At 48.2% G+C, this 10,222-nt stretch overlaps 1 protein-coding gene and 1 non-coding gene across 2 annotated transcripts; one reads left to right on the top strand and one right to left on the bottom strand.

The window, feature by feature from the left end:
• Positions 1–311: 311 nt before the first annotated feature.
• Positions 312–8,925, bottom strand: CARD6 (caspase recruitment domain family member 6). The gene is given in 12 exon segments (XM_060191919.1): positions 312–953; positions 955–1,368; positions 1,371–1,482; positions 1,484–1,573; positions 1,575–1,814; positions 1,816–2,066; positions 2,069–2,236; positions 6,003–6,409; positions 7,542–7,776; positions 7,779–7,837; positions 8,174–8,182; positions 8,885–8,925. Coding segments are annotated over 12 exon segments (2,475 nt in total). The 3' UTR covers positions 312–504.
• A 1,229-nt stretch (positions 8,926–10,154) lies between these two features.
• Positions 10,155–10,222, top strand: LOC132538850 (small nucleolar RNA SNORD95). Its single transcript, XR_009550161.1, has one exon. It is a non-coding gene; the product is annotated as a small nucleolar RNA SNORD95 (small nucleolar RNA).

Genomic DNA, 10,222 nt, shown 5'->3' with positions numbered 1-10,222 from the left:
TAACGCAGTGAGTGCCGGACTAGCCTCTGAGTCATGACGACAGAGCAGTGCTACTCGTACAAACGACTGTACAGCCGGGTCAGCGTGGTCTTTACAGATACGTCAGGGGCATCTCGCTGGGCTTAGCGAAGCTTGTCACCTGTGGCTTTCAGTAACAGCAGTTTCTTCTCGGCACTGGGTTCTTCTCCGAATCACCATGAGGCTCCAGTAGCCTGGGCAGAGGATGTGTCACAGGGCTCACTTGGAGGGGTGAGGCTGAGAGGGTCTAGACTGGGAGGGGTGAGGCTGAGAGGGGTGATGTTGGTAAGAACTGGACTGGGAGGGCTGAGGTCCACAGGACTTCTGCTGAGGGTGTCTGGGTGGAGGAGGTGTCCCTGGCGAGGGCAGGGCCTGAGCGGCTGCTCCCATGTTAAGAGAGGACGGGGATTAGAGGGACGGGGCTGCGGCTGCCGGAGCTGCCATGACTTGTTCTGACTGGCTTGCACCTGAGAACTGGGCACAGATTTATTTGCTGTTGGACTCGGGGCAGGACTCCCTTCGGGAAGCCCGATTTGAAGGCCTGCTTTGTGCCTCCTGGTGAAGAGGCGGGTGGAAGCGGGTGAAGGAGCGGTGGTCTCTGTGAGGTCCATCCGCCTCCATCCGCCGCGGTCCCTGGGTGCGGGGTCCTCTTGGTGGTGGTTTCCCGGCTTCTCCTGCTGGCCGGGGACCCGAGGATGGCCAGTGACCGACCCGAGAGGCCACCGTCCCCGATCTGTGAAGACTTCCCCTTGTCGGGGGTCTCCGGGCCGGGCCCCACAGGCGCAGGGGTGGGGCTGGGTAGCCTCCCAGATGTTCTGTTCACACGCTGGCCCCACGGCGCCCTGGGGAAGTTCCCATTCTCCAGTGAAATCTCTGTGGCTCAAAGTACTGAATCCCAAAACGTGTGCCTCGGCCCGGGAACCTCGTGTTCTGAAAGGGTGAAGCGCAGAACCACGTAGGCCAAAAGTGGGGGTGGGCAAGGGGGCCCTTCCAAAGCTCGCGGCTGATGTGGCCTCCAGCTGCGGTCGGCAAGGGAAGGCAGCTTCCCGAGGAGGCCGGGACCCTGCGGTGGGGTGAGAGTCCTGCCGGGCCTCGGCCTGTGTCTCTGGGGCTCCGAGTTTCCACTAGAGGAGACGCGGGTTCCTTGAATGTTCTCAGAGCCTTGCTCCACCCGGATTCCCAGCTCCCTGGCCAAGGAGGCCATGTCTTCCCAGCACATGCAGTTGAGGGAAGAAGACATTACATTTCGCAGGGCACCCTGAAGGTTTGGCACGGTCTCCCCCTCCTTCTCCCAAAACAGGAGTTGCGATGCCTTCAGATTCAGGATCCTCTGGAAAATCTGAGTCTCTCACTCTCCCTGGCCTGAGGGATGAGCACAAAACAGCATCGCCCGATGGTCTCTTCTCCCAAGCACGTAAACAAGTCCCATTCCTTCTCGCCCAGACGGTCAGTGAAGAAAAGCACCTGCCGAGGAGACTTCCACCAAGAAACCAGACTGGGTCCAGAAACCCTGCAGATCGCCACGCAGGTTGGCTATGGCCACGGGCTTTGGGGGGGAAACTTGGGCTTTGTCCCAGAGGAGCGGCCCCGGGACAGTGCCAGGCCACCTCTACCAGCCCGTCGGAGATCTGTCGGGCCGCAGGGAGGCAGACTGGAGAAAGGTCTGGGAAGCGGGGCAGCCGGGTGTTCAGGATCCTGGACTTGGAGAAGCTGCAGGGGCCCAGGCGCATGAAGGAGGGAAGGAGGCGACGACGGGCATCTCTGAGTGTCAGCAGCCTCTGTGGCTCCAGGGCGGCCGGCGCCCAGCATGAACTGGCTGCTGTGGTTCTCTGCGTCGGGCAGAAGCAGGGGAAGGGCGAGTGGGCACCGGTGCATGGCTGCCATGCCCCAGCGCTGCAAAGAGCTGTCGGAACCCAGCAGAGAAGCACAGAGGGCATCAGAGGGGGTGAGCGCCGGGACGTTTCCCAAGTTCTCTGCTCCAGCCAGGAGCTCCCCTGCTCCGCCGCCCTCGGCCTGAGCCCCGAGTCTGAGGACGGCATCCCTGCCGGCACATCCAGTGCTCGGACTTGCAGCAGGAAACTCCAGGCTAAGTCTGCCGGTGTCACGGGCATCCATCTCCCTCCTCCATCCTGGGACAATTGCCGCACCATGTCCGGCAGGAGCTTTCTGCTCCCATCCAGGTTCAAGCTCGACAGGACATCCTTAAACACCTTTTTTTCTTGCTGTGGGGAAGAAGACACCCAGTGAATGGTAGACTCAGAGTCAAAGCTTCCATCACTGCTCTGGCTGACTTTTTTTTTTAATATTAATTTATTTATTTATTCCCTTTTGTTGCCTTTGTTTCATTGTTGTAGTTATTGTTGTTGTTACTGTGTCATCGTTGTTGTTGGCTAGGACAGAGAGAAATGGAGAGAGGAGGGGAAGATGGAGAAAGATAGACACCTGCAGACCTGCTTCACCGCCTGTAAAGTGACTCCCCTGCGGGGGGGGGGGGGTGGTCAGCTCGAACCGGGATCCTTCCACCAGTCCTTGCACTTCACGCCACATGCGCTTAACCCGCTGTGCTATTGCCCAACTCCTGGTTGACTTTTTAAAACAAAAACAGACAGTGGGAAGGAAGCACTGAAGCTTCCTTCCAGGAGATATGCTGACTTTCTCAGCTCCTCAGAATGTGGCCTTAATTATAAACAAGATCTTTACAGAGCTTATCAAGTCAAAATGAGGTCAGTAGGTAAAGCTTCACCTATAAGGACTTGTATGCTTAGTAATAGAGGAAATTTAAAAACAAAGACATGCACAGCGGGAGGAAATGATTTGAAGAAACACAGGGGAAAGATGTCTGAAATCTCAAGAATAACTGAGGTTATCAGAAGGTCAGAGACAGAACGGAATGTCTTCAAAGAGAACCAGAGCCTGTCTGGTTTCAGACTTTGGCCTCCCTAATCGTTACAGTAAACTTTTATTTTATTTGTTTGTTTTATTTTATTATTTTTTTAATATTTATTTTATTTATTTATTCCCTTTTGTTGCCCTTGTTGTTTTATTGTTGTAGTTATTATTGTTGTTGTCGTCGTTGTTGGATAGGACAGAGAGAAATGGAGAGAGGAGGGGAAGACAGAGAGGAGGAGAGAAAGATAGACACCTGCAGACCTGCTTCACCGCCTGTGAAGCGACTCCCCTGCAGGTGGGGAGCCGGGGGCTCGAACCGGGATCCTTATGCCGGTCCTTGTGCTTTGCGCCACCTTATTATTTCTTATATTGATCTAATATTGATACAAAATTATAAGCTAACAGGGATACAATTCCCTGCCAGTCCACCACCAGAACTGTGTTTCCACTCCCTTCACTGGAAACTGCAGTGGTTCTCCCAAGGTCACAGACGGGTTAACTATTATTTCTATGACTATATTTATATGTTTATTGCTATTTTTCTATGATCTTGCCTTCTCTTCCTTTCCTTTCTTTTCTTTTTCAGTCTTTTTTTTTTAAAGCATTTTATTTATCTATGAGAAAGGAGGAGAGAGAAAGAACCAGACATCACTCTGGCACATGTGCTGCCGGGGATCGAACTCAGGACGTCATGCTTGAGAGTCCAAAGCTTTATCACTGCACCACCTCCCAGTGATAACCTGGTGGAAATTAAGATAAAATGGGAGGAGTAGGGGAGTCGGGCAGTAGCGCAGCGGGTTAAACGCAGGTGGCGCAAAGCACAAGGACCGGCCTAAGGATCCCGGTTCGAACCCCGGCTCCCCACCTCCAGGGGAGTCGCTTCACAGGCGGTGAAGCAGGTCTGCAGGTGTCTATCTTTCTCTCCTCCTCTCTGTCTTCCCCTCCTGTCTCCATTTCTCTCTGTCCTATCCAACAACGACAACAACAATAATAACTACAACAATAAAACAACAAGGGCAACAAAAGGGAATAAATAAATAAAATAAATTTTAAAAAATGGGAAGAGTAGACAGCATAATGCTTATGCAAAGTGCTCTCGTGCCTAAGGCTCTGAAGTCCCAGGTTCAACCCCCACGCCACCATAAGCCAGAGCTAGGGCTCTGGTAAAGACAAAAAAAGAACAGGGGCGCTGGCCCCTTAAGGACCAGCTTAACGATCCTGGTTCGAGCCCCCAGCTCCTCACCTTTCACAGACAGTTAAGCAGGTCTGCAGGTGTCTATCTTTCTCTCCCCCTCTGTCTTCCCCTGCTCTTTCAACTTCTCTTTGTACTATCAAACGACAGACAGCAAGAACAACAATAATAACAACAACAGCAACAAACAACAAGGGCAACAAAAGAAAAAAAAATGGCCTCCAGGAGCCGTGGATTCATACTGCAGACACCAAGCCCCAGCAATAACACTGGAGGGAAAAAAAAAAAAAAGAAAAGAAAGAGAGAGAGAAAGAGGGGGTAGTGGATACAATTGCACAGGGATGGCTTGACAGTAGACTTGGTGGTGAGCAGAAGGCGATATGCAAACAGATGCCCTATACAGATGTTGAAGTGTGGGCCGTACACTTAAAAGTATGTGATACTGAAAATCAAAGTCGTCTGAACAAAAACTAGCTTTAATTAAAAATAAAATAAGAGGAGAGAAGCAGAGCATCATTTTGGCACCTGTAGTGTCAGGAATCAAACTCGAGGTCTCCGGCTTAAGAGCCCAACCTTTTATCCATTGTGTCACTTCCCAGCCCACATGATGATTCATTTCTAGATGCTGTTTTTGCAAATGAAGCTTGTCTCATATCTTAAATTTCCATCAAGAAATATTCCAGTGTGTGGTAGAAGTGACTCAGGAGGTCGAACACATTCCTCACTGTTGTTAAAATTCAGAGGCTCCAGCTGGCCGGGCTAGCTTCACGGGCGGGTAACAGAGATGACCAGAGACATACAGCTGGGCAGGGAAGCTGCATTTCTTTATTCAGGAACAGCGATTTATAAACTAAACCAAACTAATCACCAAACAGAACTCTGCTGCCTCTTTCCCCGAGGCAGCGCCAAGCACTCTCGAACTCTGCCACTCTGGAACTCTCTCGGGGTTCCTTGGGGTGGGGCCAAGCGGGCCGCGAAACTAGCAGGACTGATCCAATTTTCTTGGCAGGGGGAGAGCTAGAACAACCCAATGTAAAGGATACAACACCTCACATGAGGGAAACCCCAGCCATATCTTCTGCAATGGTTCTCTCCTCTCATAAAAATAAACATGGTCACGGGAGTCAGGCGGTAACGAAGCCGGTTAAACGCACGTGGCGCAAAGTGCAAGGACTGGCGTAAGGATCCTGGTTCAAGCCCCTGGCTCCCCACCTGCAGGGGAGTCGCTTCACAGGCAGTGAAGCAGGTCTGCAGGTGTCTGTCTTTCTGTCCCCCTTTTTGTCTTCCCCTCCTCTCTCCATTTCTCTCTGTCCTATCCAACAACGATGACATCAATAACAATAATAACTACAACAATAAAACAACAAGGGCAACAAAAAAAGGAATAAATAAATACTTTTTAAAATCTTTAAGAAAAAAAGAAAAGAAAAGATTAACAACTTCTGGGGCCAGGTGGTGATGCACCTGGTTAAGTGCACACATTACAGTGTGCAAGTGTCCGGGTTCAAGCCCTTGGTCCCCACCTGCAGGGGGAAAGCCTCATGAATGGTGAAGTAGGGCTGCAGGTGTCTCTGTCTCTCTATTTCTCAGTTTCTCTCTGTTTCTATCCAATAGATTAGCAACTCCTTGTATTTGTGGTGGAAGCTGACTGCAGACAGTACCAGCACTTCTGCTAACACCACCCACCATGCACTCTCTTCCCCTCAACTCCAAATAAATCCGGGTTAGGAGGCACAAGGGAAATCCGAGAGAGAAGAAGCTTACTTGCAGACTCCCGGTAGCCTTCATTTCTCTCTCTCTCTCTCTCTCTCTCGCACTCTCTCCCTCTCTCTCTCCCCACTGTGTCATAGCAACCAAAAAGTAACCTGTTACTGAGCAAACTGTGCACATGTCACTCCCTTACCTTCTATACTTTTCTCCTTCTCCTGCATTGACATGTCGGTTTCTGAATCGCCATGGCTCTGTCCTTGTCAAAGAGCTCTGGGTTCCCGAAATACGCAGAGTCTTCCTCCACACCAGAGACGATCGTCTCGGGGGCCACTGTAATTCTCTTCTGCCACAGGGCTTTCTGCGAGGTCAGAATACCCAATGCATGGAAGATACTCTTCTTTTCCTAAGTATAAAGAATCATCGTCGGGTTCTTCATAGCTCTGCCCACCTTGCAGGTACCCAGTAGTTGCCGCGACTTTGCATTCGACATTCTCAACCAGATGTGCCAGTGGGCTTTTCACCGAGTGGTATTCCTCCCGTGTTCCCCCTGGGGACTGGGCAGTTTCCTTCAAACACTCGTGATCTCTGTCTGCATCCAATCTTCCTCAGTGGTGGACGGTGTGGTCTCAGAATATGCAGACTGCTTCTCACCAGGAGGAAAAATGTATTCGGAATTTGTACTTATGCCATAGGTCAAGGAGGCTCAGGTTCTCATCTTTTTTTTTTTTTTTTTCCTCCTCCAGGGTTATTGCTGGGCTCGGTGCCTGCACCATGAATCCACTGCTCCTGGAGGCCATTTTTTTTTTCCCCTTTTGTTGCCCTTGTTGTAGCTTCGTTGTGGTTATTATTATTGCCCTTGTTGACGCAATTCGTTGTTGGATAGGACAGAGAGAAATGGAGAGAGAGGGGAAGACAGAGAAGGGGAGAGAAAGACAGACACCTGCAGACCTGCTTCACCGCCTGTGAAGCGACTCCCCTGCTGGTGGGGAGCCGGGGGCTCGAACCGGGATCCTGCACTTTACGTGTGCTTAACCCACTGCACTACCGCCCGACTCCCAGTTTTCAATAGATTTAAGTCATAGTTGTTAACAATCCAGACCAAAAGTCACACACCTCACTCAGAATAGTCATTTTAAAAAAATCTAGGGAAAATGTCTTTTTTTTTCTTTCTTGCATACGTAGATGGTGCATCAGTAACTTTATTTTTTCTCTGCTGTCAATGCTAGAAATGTAAATTAATTTTAAAATACTATGTACTGATTGTACTCCATTTCTCTCTGTCCTATCCCACAACAACGACGGCATCAATAACAACAATAATAACTACAATAACAAAACAACAAGGGCAAAAAAGGGAACAAATAAATATTTTTTAAAAAAAGATCTACTGAAAACTAAATCCAGGCTGAGCTACCATTAACAATAGTGACTTTAGAGCATTTCAGGAAGTGGCTTCCAGAATAATGAACAGTTTATGCTAAGGCAAAAACTGTGAATTTGGAGGACAGTATCAACAACAATAGCAATTGTCAGTTCCTGAAAGTAAATATAAAATACATTGGTTTTTATTTGTTTGTTTGTCTGTTTGCTTTTTTTAAGCCCTGGACATTTGTCTCCTTTAGTTCAGTGAAAACCGTTCCCAAAAGAAAAATAAAAAGAACATAAGAGGTTATCCTGTCTGTTTAAAGAAAATCTACCTTTTCCTTGGGACTACTAGCCTCCCTCCACCCACCCACCCACCCGCACTCCGCACTCCCACCCTTCCAAAAAAAAAATCCTTTTTCTTATTTTTAAGTTCAACTTACCGTGCTGGAAGTGCCTTATGTTGGCATACTCTGGAAAAGTGCTTACTAAGCACTCGAGGAACTGCTGACAGCTCACCTCTCCTTGTTTCTGGACCAAAATCAGCAGCTAAGGGCGCTTCTTCAGGGGGTCTGTAATCTTCTCCAGAGCCTCATTTCTCCTCAGTCCCGAGAGGTTAATGTATCTAAAACAGACTCAGGATCTTGCTGGAGAATTTTAAGTAACCTTTTGCACTCTGTTTCTTTTCATTTTTTTACTTGAGGCCTTAAGGTCAGCCTAGCTCACCTTCTTCAGTTCCCCCAATTTCATTTACTTGTAAATTTCATTTACTTGTAAATTACAAGTGATTCTTTTTTTCTTTTTGCCAGAGTACATTTCAGCTCTGATTTATGGTGGTGTCCAGGACTGAAGCTGCGACCTCGACCTCAGAGACTCGGCATGAAAACCTTTTGCTGAATCACTATGATACCCACCCACCCCCTTTTCCCTTAACTCCTGATAAATGGCAGGGAAATGCCTCCAGTGCTTACCAATGGCTTCCTGAGCTTGCGAATACAATACCGTTCTCTACTCTCCCTGCCAGGAGAACTCACTAGTAAGACTTAGTAAAATGGTCCTGGGACAGCAGGCTCTGACCTCACTTCTCAGTTCCCCAAACCCTGAAAATGTGACCGGCTGTCAAGTGTCTGGCAGCTGGCTGCACCAGACCCAGCTCGCCTTTTTGTTGTGTGTAGGAGCCTGGGTCCAGCTCCCTCCTCCACTGTCAAATAGGGCAACGTGGAACAGGCAGAATGAAGGTTCTGCAAAACACTTCTGTGCCTGAGGCTGCAAGGCCCTGGGTTCCAATGCCCAGCAACACCACTAGCCAAAGTTGAGCAATGCTCAGCTTAAAATCAAATAAATAGGGAGTCCGGCGATAGCACAGCGGGATACCCGCACAGCACAAGGACCGACATAAGGATCCCTGTTCGAGCCCCCCCCCCCCCCCCCCCCCGCCCGTGCAGGGGAGTTGCTTCACAAGTCTGCAGGTGTCTGTCTTTCCCCCTCTCTGTCTTCCCCTCCTCTCTCCATTTCTTTCTGTCCTGTCCAACAACGACATCAATAAGAACAATAACTACAACAATAAAACAACAAGGGCAACAAAAAGGGAATAAATAAATTAAATAAATAAATAAACCAAATAAGTGGGGGGAATGGTGGTGGCACACCTGTTACAATGCACCAGGACCCAGGTTCCCACATGTAGGGGAAGCTTTGTGAGTGGCCTTGCACTCAGTTTCTATGATCTCTGAGGGAACACTCCCAGTAGCCATTGTTGGGTTTTGTTTTTTTTTCCCAAACCAGGAAATGGATTATGAAATCATGCTGACTGTCACTTAAGTACAATTTTCAAAAGAAAAAAGGCAAAGAGGGGTTCTAGTTAGCACAGATTAAATAAACCAACGTTGCTGACTCTTGAAGAGAACGGAGGCCATCCTGACCGGGCCTCCCTGTAGACTGGTTACCTGCTGTTCCTACTCATTATCTATTACAATTCAGCCCAAGGGTTAACTCCTCTGAAACACCTGCTGAACTTTCACTGGGCTACATTCGCCCTCCTCTGAACGCTCATCTGCAATGAGACAAAATGACGAAATACAGCAATCAATAAACACACGGGTCAATAAACATTGCTCTCTTCCAATTCAACAACAGCACTTCTAGAAAATCATATTGAGAAAAAAATAAAATATCCAAATACAAGAATCTGGATTACAATATTGTTTCTGATAGCAGGAGACTGAAAAAAAAAACCCAGATTTGGGGATTTATAGAATAAATGATTTTCTAGGTGGAAATAACCATTATAGGATAATGGTTATACAAACAGACTCTCCTGCCTGAGGCTCCAAAGTACCAAGTTCAAGCCCCAACACCACCATAAGACGGAGCTGAATTTACCAGTGTTCTTATAAAATAATAATAATAATAATAGATTATTTCCTGCCGATAAAAAAAGAACAAGGGATTAAAAAGAATGAGGTAGACAAGTAATGATACACATGATATATTGTTATGGTAATTAGGAATTGCAGACATCATTTTTGCTTTAACATTTAACAAGTGCGTGGGGTAGATAGCATAATGGTTATGAAAAGAGACTCTGTGCAAAGCGTAAGGACTGGCTTGAGGATCCCGGTTTGAGCCCGTATTTAACCCGCTGTGCTACCGCCTGGCCCCCTGCAAAAAGATTTTCATACCTGAGCCATCAAAGGTATGAGTAACTCCCCAGCATCATCATAACCCAAAGCTATGCTTTGCTCCAATAAAAAAATAAAAGTAAATAAATAAAAACTGGGTAGCAGTGCACCCAGTGGAGCACACATATCAGCGTGTGCAATGTCCCAGGTTCAAGTCTCCAGTCCCCTTGTTCAGGGTGGAAGGCTCCTGAGCAGTAGACAGTGCTGCCGGTGTCTCTCTGTCCCTTTTCACCATCCCCTTCCTTCTTAATTGTTCTCTGTCTTTATAAAAAGAGAGAGAGAGAGGAGAGGAAAAAAGAGTAAGTGTGGTGATGATCGCAACATGCTCTATGAGTGTCCATGCTGAGAACCAGAGGCTGTCCCTGAGCTA

This window comes from Erinaceus europaeus, chromosome 5, assembly GCF_950295315.1.
Source record: "Erinaceus europaeus chromosome 5, mEriEur2.1, whole genome shotgun sequence".
Classification (NCBI taxonomy): domain Eukaryota; kingdom Metazoa; phylum Chordata; class Mammalia; order Eulipotyphla; family Erinaceidae; genus Erinaceus; species Erinaceus europaeus.
This window is presented reverse-complemented; position numbering and strand designations above follow the sequence as displayed.